This window comes from Entelurus aequoreus, linkage group LG06 (assembly GCF_033978785.1).
Source record: "Entelurus aequoreus isolate RoL-2023_Sb linkage group LG06, RoL_Eaeq_v1.1, whole genome shotgun sequence".
Classification (NCBI taxonomy): domain Eukaryota; kingdom Metazoa; phylum Chordata; class Actinopteri; order Syngnathiformes; family Syngnathidae; genus Entelurus; species Entelurus aequoreus.
Window position 1 is genome coordinate 62801540 of NC_084736.1, and position 13642 is coordinate 62815181.

At 33.7% G+C, this 13642-nt stretch overlaps 1 protein-coding gene across 1 annotated transcript in view; it reads right to left on the minus strand.

Annotated features, from left to right (window-relative positions):
- rorb (RAR-related orphan receptor B) overlaps window positions 1–7332 on the minus strand; it is a 60205-nt gene extending 52873 nt beyond the window's left edge. The window contains exon 1 of the mRNA XM_062051186.1: window positions 6991–7332. Within this exon, the coding sequence (XP_061907170.1) occupies window positions 6991–6997 (7 nt within the window). The 5' untranslated portion in view covers window positions 6998–7332. The remainder of the gene's footprint in view (window positions 1–6990) is intronic.
- Between the last annotated feature and the right edge of the window lie 6310 nt (window positions 7333–13642).

Consider the following 13642-nt stretch of genomic DNA (forward strand, 5'->3'; position numbering starts at 1 on the left):
GAGCTGTCAGTTTTTTTGTTTTTTTTACTGTAAAATCCACGGTTGATGATTTTATGGTGCCACATTTTATTATGGTAAAAAACTGGCAGCTGAGTTGCCAAAATAAAATTAAACAGCGGTACTGTATTTCTATTTACAATAATATGATGTAAAAATAATAATAATAATTTAAAAAAAACACCATATATATTACAGTAAAAGTCTGGCAACTTTTTTTCTGTTAAAAACAGTGGTAAAATATGCAGATTTTTTTTACTCTTTACGTAAAATGTAGGGAGTTTTTTTTACAGCACATTACTGTAAGTTGAAAAAAAAACGACCAATTTTTTTTTTTTTACAGTAAAATTCTGTCGACTGAGCTGTCAGTTTTTTGTTTGTTTTTTACTGTAAAATCCACGGTTGAAGATTTTATGGTACCACATTTTTATTATGGTAAAAAACTGGCAGCTGAGTTGCCAAAATAAAATTAAACAGCGGTACTGTATTTCTGTTTACAATAATATGATGAAAAAATAATACTAATTTTTAAAAAACACCATATATATTACAGTAAAAGTCTGGCAACTTTTTTTCTGTTAAAAACAGTGGTAAAATCTGCAGATTTTTTTTACTCTTTACGTAAAAAGTAGGGAGTTTTTTTTACAGCATATTACTGTAAGTTGAAAAAAAAACCCAACCAATTTTTTGTTTTTTTACAGTAAAATTATGTCGACTGAGCTGTCAGTTTTTTGTTTGTTTTTTACTGTAAAATCCACGGTTGAAGATTTTATGGTACCACATTTTTATTATGGTAAAAAACTGGCAGCTGAGTTGCCAAAATAAAATTAAACAGCGGTACTGTATTTCTATTTACAATAATATGATGAAAAAATAATAATAATAAAAAAAAACACCGTATATATTACAGTAAAAGTCTGGCAACTTTTTTTCTGTAAAAAAACAGTGGTAAAATCTGCAGATTTTTTTTTACTCTTTACGTAAAATGTAGGATGTTTTTTTACAGCATATTACTGTAAGTTGAAAAAAAAACCGACCAATTTTTTATTTTTTTTACAGTAAAATTCTGTCGACTGAGCTGTCAGTTTGTTTGTTTTTTACTGTAAAATCCACGGTTGATGAGTTTATGGTACCACATTTTATTATGATAAAAAACTGGCAGCTGAGTTGCCAAAATAAAATAAACAGCGGTACTGTATTTCTATTTACAATAATATGATGAAAAAATAATAATAATTAAAAAAAACACCATATATATTACAGTAAAAGTCTGGCAATTTTTTTCTGTAAAAAACAGTGGTAAAATATGCAGATTTTTTTTACTCTTTACGTAAAATGTAGGGAGTTTTTTTTACAGCACATTACTGTAAGTTGAAAAAAAAACGACCGATTTTTGTTTTTTTACAGTAAAATTCTGTCGACTGAGCTGTCAGTTCGTTTGTTTTTTACTGTAAAATCCACGGTTGATGAGTTTATGGTACCACATTTTATTATGGTAAAAAACTGGCAGCTGAGTTGCCAAAATAAAATTAAACAGCGGTACTGTATTTCTATTTACAATAATATGATGAAAAAATTATGAACTCTCCTGAAGGAATCAATAAAGTACTATCTATCTATCTATCTAATAAAAAAAAAACACCATATATATTACAGTAAAAGTCTGGCAACTTTTTTTCTGTAAAAAAACAGTGGTAACATCTGCATATTTTTTTTACTCTTTACGTAAAATGTAGGGAGTTTTTTTTTACAGCATATTACTGTAAGTTGAAAAATAAACTACCAATTTTTGTTTTTTTACAGTAAAATTCTGTCGACTGAGCTGTCAGTTCGTTTTTTTTTACTGTAAAATCCACGGTTGATGATTTTAAGGTACCACATTTTATTATGGTAAAAAACTGGCAGCTGAGTTGCCAAAATAAAATTAAACAGCGGTACTATATTTCTATTTACAATAATATGATGAAAAAATAATAATAATTAAAAAAAAACACCATATATATTACAGTAAAAGTCTGGCAACTTTTTTTCTGTAAAAAAACAGTGGTAACATCTGCATATTTTTTTTTACTCTTTACGTAAAATGTAAGGAGTTTTTTTTACAGCATATTACTGTAAGTTGAAAAATAAACGACGAATTTTTGTTTTTTTACAGTAAAATTCTGTCGACTGAGCTGTCAGTTTGTTTGTTTTTACTGTAAAATCCACGGTTGATGATTTTAAGGTACCACATTTTATTATGGTAAAAAACTGGCAGCTGAGTTGCCAAAATAAAATTAAACAGCGATACTGTATTTCTATTTACAATAATATGATGTAAAAATAATAATAATTAAAAAAAACACCATATATATTACAGTAAAAGTCTGGCAACTTTTTTTCTGTAAAAAAGAGTGGTAAAATTTGCAGATTTTTTTTACTCTTTACGTACGATTTTTTAAAAATATATATTTAAACTCATAGGCAAATTCATTATTGATTTACTGTTACAAGCGGCCCTCTCATGGCAGCCATGACTGCGGTGTGGCCCTCAATGAAAACAAGTTTGACACCCCTGGTCTAGTGGGACAGGCCAAAGTTAAGTTGGAGAAAATGCAGTCCTTTATAAATTATTTAATGTTTCTCTGCGGCCTGGTAGCAAATGCGTCACGGACCGGTACCGGTCCCCAAACCGGTGGTTGGGGACCACTGCTTTAGATAGATAGATAGTACTTTATGAGCATCAAATAAGATAAATCAGTTAATTTTGTGGCTGAAATGAACCTGTTCCACTCATCCTGACATGAAGTCTCACCCCCGTCTCACCTGGTACGACACCAGGAAAACTATGCGTTACGTTTTAGTATACAGACATGAGTTGATTTCATCCGAGTGACGTGCCATAGATTTATCCGAACAGACTGCTTCCGTGTGCTAAAAATGGATTTGGGGATGCGTTGGAATCAGAGAGATCAATGTTCACACAAGCCTCCGCAGCAAAGCAGGATGGGACTAATTCTATTGGCATGAGGTTGTCATGCGTAGTATTGGTGTGTGTGTGTGTGTGTGTGTGCGTGTAGGGGTGCTAAATGATGCTCTCACTGTGCCGTGTGTGACTGCATGAGAATAAAGACGCTAACAAGCGGCAAGAAGCACAGCATCACTCCACCTTATAGACGTATTGTTGTGACAGTTCCTCTCTTTCATATTATAGTGAAGGATTATAGGAGATAGTGATTGACACATATCGCTTTGACCACGTTCACCCTTTTTTTTTGTCTTTCTTTTTTTTTTTGTATTTGTTTATTTGAAGGACAATGTGCAGTTACATTAAGAAGATGGCTGCACCAGGTTTTAGCACCATGCTCATTTCCATCTGTGGTCCTTTTACGGTGCATCTAACATCCACAATAAAATTACACAGGATTTAAAAATACACACCAATATTAAAATTACATAATGATAAACATGTTAAAATACAAGTACAATACATAGAGGGTATGTAGACTTAGACTTTGTTTTATTGTCATTCAAATTTGAACTTTACAGTACAGATAAGAACAACATGTTGCTTTAGTGCAGGATAAAAGAGCAATAAGGTGCAGATATAAATAAATAGATTACTGTACAGATAAATATATTGCACTTTTGCATATGCATCCACGTTTATGGATGTATGTTATTATTGTCTATATATTCCAGCGAGTTAATCTGGTTTTTTTTTGTGGGGGGGGGGGGAATTGAGGGGATTATTATGATGCGTTCAAGAGTCTTATGGCCTGAGGGAAGAAGCTGTAGCAGAACCTGGAGGTTCTGCTACGGAGGCTGCGGAACCTCTTTCTATAGTCCAGCAGTGAAAACAGTCCTTGGTGGGGGTGGGAGGAGTCTCTGCAGATTTTCTGAGCCCTGGTCCAGGCAGCGGCTTTGAATTAGAATTTTGAATTTGTATGTGAATTGCAAATCAGTGGGCGGTCAAGTTACAGTATTTTAGCAGCTTCATTTAAAGTGCAGACGTATATAAAGTGCAGCAGTTCTTTTAATCAAAGTCCACATACAGTGCAGTAGCCATCAGATGATGCCCATAAGGGTATCACTCAAGGAGGAGTCTCTGCAGATTTTCTGAGCCCTGGTCCAGGCAGCGGCTTTGAATTAGAATTTTGAATTTGTATGTGAATTGCAAATCAGTGGGCGGTCAAGTTACAGTATTTTAGCAGCTTCATTTAAAGTGCAGACGTATATAAAGTGCAGCAGTTCTTTTAATCAAAGTCCACATACAGTGCAGTAGCCATCAGATGATGCCCATAAGGGTATCACTCAATAGCCATTGATATTGCATACATAAAAAAGTTTGCGATGTTACAAGATTGGAATGGTACTCTGGTGTACATCAGACTGCTCCCGCCAGGGTATCATCTGATGGTCAACTACCTGCCTGGTATTGCTAACATGAGCAAGACCGGTGGTCTAAAAGCCAGTCTCTTCACCCCGCCGCCACTATGCTGAACTCTGTGACCGGTCCCAGCACCAAAGTGATGCAAACTCTCTCTCTTACCTACATGCAACACATGCTAACGGGGTCCCGTGTCGTGTTTTGCAAAGCTGTCCCCCACTCTTTCATGACTTTGCAGTTACTAAAATGCATCCGTACCCTTATTTTGTCTTGCATCAAAAAACCGATACTGAGATTTGGTGCAAAGGCTTCATTTAATTCCTGCATCACGTCGGGTTAGTTTACGCCATCCAGCAACGCACACATTTTTTCTGAAATGCAGAAAAGTCTGTGGTTGTTATTTGTCTCTGGCCTGGCGATGAAGTGACATCATCCGAACTTCACAAGTTGTGGCTATTGTTAAATAATAATTACCACGACACATGAGGGGGCCTCTAATTTTCATAACCTTGTGGTTGTGAGCACATTTCTATGTAAGGGCAGCCGAGACTCTCTCTCTCTCTCTCACACACACACACACACACACACGCACAGACACACACACAGGTTGAGAGTGGGGGGCGTGCGGCCCACTCTGATTTAATTCTATCTGACAAAACCCTTTCGGGCGTGCAGAGGGAGAGAGGAAGATGGAGAGAGGGAGAGAGATAGAGATGCAGAAAGAAGGGTGAGAGAGAAAGAGAGAGAGAGAGGGAGACGCTTCAGGGGCCTCCACTGCTAACCATGGTTGTAAAGTGAAAGCTGGGCTTTTTCGTATATATAGACCACCCCCCCACCCCCACCACCCACCGAAGCATCCCATGCACAAGAGTGGTCGTAAGGCCTGCTACAATGTGAATAAAAAAACATTATAGCAGAGGAGTTAGGTAAGATAATATATATAGAGAGAGAGGTGGGCCATGTTTGGCCTTTTTTTTTTTTTTGCTTTAAATGGCCTGAAGCTGCAGGAGAAAACTTCAAACTGTAAATATGACAGCAAAGTTGTGCAGGTTTAGCCATGCAGTGGTCCTAATTTTGTTTACATTTGGGTATCGGTTCATTTCGAACACGCATTACATCACCATATATAGCTATTATTGAAACGGTCTTGACAATATTGCTTTGGCGTATATGCAGAATTATTTGCTATGCATCATCCATCCATCCGTTTTATTCCGCTTTCCCCCTTTCGGTGGTGGCAGGGGCTGGAGCCTATCCCAGCTGCACTCGGGCGGGAAGGCCGGGTCCACCCTGAACAAGTCTGCTATGCGTCAGATATTTTAAATATCTTAAACATCCAAACATATCTAATGAGGAGATGCAGCAGCATCCACTTCAATCCACGGTGAGGAATTTAGACAGTAAATTCCACATTAAATACATCCAGTCTAATACAGGCCTATACACAAATTGTAACATTCTGCATTTAAGGTTTAATATAAGTGTTTTAGAATGCTTTTTTTTTTAACATAAAGTCATGCAATGAAGGAACACCCCCCAATAATAAGGATCAATAATAAAAATATAAGCCTATATACCGTATTTTTCGGACTATAAGTCGCTCCGGAGTATAAGTCGCACCGGCCGAAAATGCATAATAAAGAAGGAAAAAAACATATATACGTCGCATTATAGCATAAGTCGCATTTTTTGGGGACATTTATTTGATAAAACCCAACACCAAGAATAGACATTTGAAAGGCAATTTAAAATACATAAAGAATAGTGAACAACAGGCTGAATAAGTGTACGTTATATGACTCATAAATAACCAACTGAGAACGTGCCTGGTATGTTAACGTAACATATTATGGTAAGAGTCATTCAAATAACTATAACATATAGAACATGCTATACGTTTACCAAACAACCTGTCACTCCCAATCGCTAAATCTCATGAAATCTTACGTGAATGAGCTAAATAATATTATTTGATATTTTACGGTAATGTGTTAATAATTTCACACATAAGTCGCTCCTGAGTATAAGTCGCACCCCCCCGCCCCCCCGGCCAAACTATGGAAAAAAAACTGCGACTTATAGTCCGAAAAATACGGTAGACCTTATGGCAAATGTGCAGAAATGCTCATGATGCTGTTGCTTGACATTGAATATAGGATGAAGAATATTAGGAAAGGGGTTATGTGCGTGTGTGTGCATGTGTGTGTAAAAGAGAGGGAGAGAGCGAGAAGAGAGATAAAGAGACGACATTGACGTTAAAATTCAGCAGATAAATGGGTTAGTGGAGTGAATACAAGTCAAGTCAACTTTTAGCATCAAAACTACACAAAAAACGACTTTTTTTCCCCCCTCACGGAGTGGAAGCTTCCAGCACGGATGCAATGATTAATTCGTCAAACACCACCGCGCCTATAGTGCACTTCCAACTCCCAAGCGTCTTTACGCATGTGCGTTTTGGTGATCCACTTTTTTAACCACTACTCGCACCGTGCAACGTGATAACACCAACAAAAAAAAAAATACGTGTCCGCTAAGAGAAACTCCCCCCCTAATAAAGTTTCAATGTCCACAGTGGACATTGACAGTGTTTGTGCGCTTTCGTGGGTGGATTTGGCGCGCCTTACCTCGCATGGTGTTGCTGTGGCGGCTCTCTTCCCAACGCAGCAGTCATGAAGATACAAACATAAACGCTACAAAATAATAGTCGGACAAGATCCTGGGGTTTTAAAAAAACAAAAAAACAACAAGACTGACAACTAGAAGAGTGCCGGTGGTCTGCGTCGACGTCCGCTGCTGCCCTGGTTGTAGCCGGCGTGTGCGCGCTAAAAGCATCCCGGAGCGAGGCGAGTGGAGGCGGGCTGAGGTGGCTCGATGTGTCGGTGATCGCGTCGGACTCGGCCGGGGCTTTTTCTCATGACATCTGCGCTCTCACCTCGGTGGCAGGTTTCACTCTTTACTGCCGGCTCAGGGAGGGAAGAGCGTATAGGAGGGGAGGCTTTACCCGCCCGCCCGGATTGGACTGGACCACTTTCTGCTCCTCCCACTCTCTCCCGCACACACACACATACACACACACACACATCACCTTCCACATTTAATCAGCCGAGTACAATAAACTCTAAGTTGTTTTCATACATGACAAAATAAATGGTGTTAAGCCTTTAACAGAATGAGTAGTTGTTCATAGTATTGAAGTACTCACAAAAATTAGACAGGTTCTTAAAATGGAATACATGTTATAAATATTGCCACTGGCAGGTCATTCAAATTAGTGTAGGTTTGAATTAATGGGACGTTGAAGTATATCCAATAGGGGTGCTAAAAAAAATAGATACCGGTACATAACTGAATTCCAAGTCTGAGTCAGAATCAGAATCAGAAATACTTTATTAATCTCCGAAGGGGGGGTGAGAAGAATAAAAATTGGTCTAAGCCTGGGCCCCTGGAGAGGGGATCCAGACTGAGGCCAAGGGAAAGAAAAAAAACAACTCCTAGCCATAGCACACATCCCTCTTACATGTGTGTAAGAGGGAAACATCAAACAACACAAAGGACATTAAAGACATTAAAAGAGCAGAGCTGATGCAACCAGCCACTTCTACATACAGCTATGAATAAAAAGTTTAAAAAAAAAAACATTTACACTGTGGTGGCCTCTGCGGTGTTCCACGCCATCGTCTGCTGGGGTGGAGGGAGCATGGCCAGAGACGGGAGCGAACCCAACAAAGCAACCGAGATAGCCGACTCCACTCTCGATGCATATTTGGAAAAAAAAAAGATAAAAAAAGAAGAATATATACATATGTACATATGTACATATATATATATATATATATATATTATATATATATATATATATATATATATATATATATATATATATATATATATATATATATATATATATATATATATATATATATATATATAATTGTACACACACTAATGTATATATATATATATATATATATATATATATATATATATATATATATATATATATATATATATATATATATATATATATATATATATATACATATATACACACACAAAAAATCCTCTCCTAAACGCTCTTCCCTCCCTGAGCCGACTGGAAAAAAAAATAGAAAAAATAAAAATAAATAAATATATATATATACATGTATATATATATATATATATATATATATATATATATATATATATATATATATATATATATATATATATATATATATATATACACATAAATATATATACATATATATATATATATATATATATATATATATATATATATATATATATATATATATATATAAATATATATATATATATATATATATATATATATATATATATATATATATATACATATATATATACATATATATATATATATGTACATATACATACATATATGTATGTATATATATATATACATATTTGGGGACGGCGTGGCGAAGTTGGTAGAGTGGCCGTGCCAGCAATCGGAGGGTTGCTGGTTACTGGGGTTTAATCCCCACCTTCTACCATCCTAGTCACGTCTGTTGTGTCCTTGGGCAAGACACTTCACCCTTGCTCCTGATGGCTGCTGGTTAGCGCCTTGCATGGCAGCTCCCGCCATCAGTGTGTGAATGTGTGTGTGAATGGGTGAATGTGGAAATACTGTCAAAGCGCTTTGAGTACCTTGAAGGTAGAAAAGCGCTATACAAGTATAACCCATTTATCATTTATATATATATATATATATATATATATATATATATATATATATATATATATATATATATATATATATATATATATATATATATATATATATATATGCTACCGTTCAAAAGTTTGGGGTCACATTGAAATGTCCTTATTTTTGAAGGAAAAGCACTGTACTTTTCAATGAAGATAACTTTAATCTAGTCTTAACTTTAAAGAAATACATTCTATACATTGCTAATGTGGTAAATGACTATTCTAGCTGCAAATGTCTGGTTTTTGGTGCAATATCTACATAGGTGTATAGAGGCCCATTTCCAGCAACTATCACTCCAGTGTTCTAATGGTACAATGTGTTTGCTCATTGGCTCAGAAGGCTAATTGATGATTAGAAAACCCTTGTGCAATCATGTTCACACATCTGAAAACAGTTTAGCTCGTTACAGAAGCTACAAAACAGACCTTCCTTTGAGCAGATTGAGTTTCTGGAGCATCACATTTGTGGGGTCAATCAAACGCTCAAAATGGCCAGAAAAAGAGAACTTGCATCTGAAACTCGACAGTCTATTCTTGTTCTAAGAAATTAAGGCTATTCAAAAAAATTGTTTGGGTGACCCCAGACCCACTCGACATCCATTGCTTTCGGTCTCCCCTAGAGGGGGGGGGGGGGGGGGGGGGGGGTTACCCACATATGCGGTCCTCTCCAAGGTTTCTCATAGTCAGTCACATTGACGTCCCACTGGGGTGAGTTTTCCTTGCCCGTATGTGGGCTCTGTACCGAGGATGTTGTTGTGGCTTGTACAGCCCTTTGAGACACTTGTGATTTAGGGCTATATAAATAAACATTGATTGATTGATATGTACATATATAATATATATATATATATATATATATATATATATATATATATATATATATATATATATATATATATATATATATATATATATATATATATATATATATGTACATATATATATATATATATATATATATATATATATATATATATATATATATATAATATGTACATATATATATACATATATATATATATATATATATATATATATATATATAATATATATATATATATATATATATATAGTATATATATATATATATATATATATATATATATATATATATATATATATATATATATATATATATATATATATATATATATATATATATATATATATATATATATATACAAACACTATATCATTTTTTTTTTTTTTTAATTCTTTTTTTCAGGGCATCTTCGTGCTTACTGTATATGTCAGCAACCAAGAGGGGCTTTTGTAACATATAACTTGTTTTGAAAAGGTTTTTTAAATTTTTATACCAAATAATATATTGTCAGAATGGGTTTGAATCGGTAATTGATTTTGAATCAAATCCTCACTCCGAGAATCGGCATGGAATTGTTAGTTGTTCGATGTTTCACATCCCCAATATCCAACATTTGTTGTTTTGTTGTAATTTATATATATATATATATATATATATATATATATATATATATATATATATATATATATATATATATATATATATATATATATATATATATATATATATATATATATATAAATATATATATATATATATATATATATATATATATATATAATATATATACATATATATATATATATATATATATATATATACAGTATATATATATACATACAGTAGATATATATATATATATATATATATATATATATACAGTATATATATATATACAGTATATATATATGTATACAGTATATATATATACAGTAGATATATATATATATATATATATATATATATACAGTATATATATATATATATATATATATATATATATATATATATATATATATATATATATATATATATATATATATATATATATATATATATATATATATATATATATATATATATATATATACACGTTAGGTCAGAATAAAAAAATAAAATCCGGGGAAACCTGCGAAACAGGCTTGTAGGGACAAAATAGCCACTGTGTTTTTTCTTGACATAACGTATATTTAGTTCTACCCCGGTATTGAGCACTTTATAATGGATCGCACACTCTTGGCATTCTCTCGATGAGCTTCAAGAGGTAGTCACCTGAAATGGTTTTCACTTCACAGGTGTGCTTGAAGCTCATCAAGAGAATGCCATTAGTGTGCGAAAAAGTAATCAGAGCAAAGGGTGGCTATTTTGAAGAAACTAGAATATAAAACATGTTTTCAGTTATTTCACCTTATTTTGTTAAGTACATAACTCCACATGTGTTCATTCATAGTTTTGATGCCTTCAGTGACAATCTACAATGTAAATAGTCATACAAATAAAGAAAACGCATTGAATGAGAAGGTGTGTCCAAACTTTTGGCCTGTACTTGTAATATATAATCATATGGAACATTGTGTGTATAGGGCCAGTGTGTATTACAAAGAGTATATACCTGTAGGTATTGCAGACAACAACAAAAAGGTAATCTACTGTATATGGAGGTTATGTCACAGAAAGAAGAGTAGCTCCGATGACAGGACTTGTCTCAGATGTCCTATAGGGTGAATTTCAGGGTGGGGTCCTCTCCTTCCTCTGAGAAACACTCAAATCCTGACCTGAAGTCACTGCACAATGACTGACCTACTGTACTGTGGGCTTCAGGTGATTCTAATCATGTACGTACAGTACAGAGACCACTGCATATACCCATTTGTATTTGATTACCAAATTCAGAATGCATGCATTACATAATGCCAGAAATTATCTGAACGTAAGTAAAAACACACCAAATGACTTCCAATCAATCAATGGGCTTTGTGTGTTGTTGTTTTTTTTACCTTGAAACCTTGAAAAGGCCCAAACAGTTAGCATGGAGACCAGTGATTAATCCCAAAAATGCATTTAGATTAAATAGCTTTAGAGACAGAAATGTTTGAATCTTTCTGGTTATGATAGTGTTTACCAAAACAACCTAACAAATTCAAAATTTTACAGTGGAACCCGCTTATGTCACTCCTCCCTCCGTATGTCGCCCACCCAAACAACTTGTTATAAAAATTATGCATAAGTCGACGTCAACACACATGTTTGGGGACCAAAGGGGTCATTTTTTAATTTAAAAACAGTTCCATTTATGTCACCATGAGTTCAAACCCCGGCCGAGTCATACCAAAGACTATAAAAATGGGACCCATTACTTCCCTGCTTGGCACTCAGCATCAATGGTTGGAATTGGGGGTTAAATCACCAAAAATGATTCCCGGGCGTGGCCACCGCTGCTGCCCACTGCTCCCCTCACCTCCCAGGGGGTGATCAAGGGTGATGGGTCAAATGCAGAGAATAATTTCGCCACACCTAGTGTGTGTGTGACAATCATTGGTACTTTAACTTTAACTTTAATGTTAATATTATCGCTTCCCAGCTTACCGCAACATAACTATCGTCTGGTTACACAACATTAACACTTACACAGTGGCTTCCTGTTCACTGCAAAATAAAGCTTCAAAATAAAAGTATACAACAAAATAAGTGATGTGCAGTGAGGGTCATAGTTGCCGAGAAAGTGACATTTTTTCAAAACTTTAACTTCTTGTGCTTTTAATCAATTTAAAGACAGGATGATTAGGAACATAGAGAAGAATAGACTTTAGATTTAAAATGAAAACCTTACTTTTATTTGTCTAAGAGGTCCATGCGCTTATCCTTATGTACAGAAAGCTGTTATTTTGTTAGTAAAAGTCCTCTGTATTTTCTTTAAATTTTAAAGTATTTCAGCTGCTTTGTGATATTATTTTTCTCTAGCTCTGCCTCGATGTAGCAACTAGCACCTGCCAGCTCACTACGCCCCCACTTCTTCATGGTGACCAAGGGAAACTGCACCATTGTGTGACATTAATCTGCAGTTATTGTTATTAGTAATACTGTCCAATTAGTAATAACACAGATTTACTTTACAAAAGAAAAGTGTGGGATACTTCTCGTGTTGCCTTATTTGTTACTAAAAAAATTATAAATAAAATGTAGATATATATTAATTTATATATATATATATATATATATATATATATATATATATATATATATATATATATATATATATATATATATATATATATATATATATATATATATATATATATATATATATATATATATATATATATATTATATATATATATATATATATATATATATATATATATATATATATATATATATATATATATATATATATATATATATATATATGTATACATCTTTATACATATTTTGTTATATATACATATTAATGTATATATATATATTTACCTGTATATCTTTATATATATTAGGTTACATTATATATATATATATATATACATATATATATATATATATAATGTAACGGCAAATAACCTTCTTTTATCGTTTCCTCGGCAGGGCATAAAGTTTCTGACGCGTGGTTTTCTTTTGATCAGCTGTTCCTGCGTCCCACAATAACTGACGCCGATCCAAAGAATAAAAAATGACAGGGTTTATTTTCACTTTTCTTCCTTAGGAACGGTAACAAGAATAGCAAA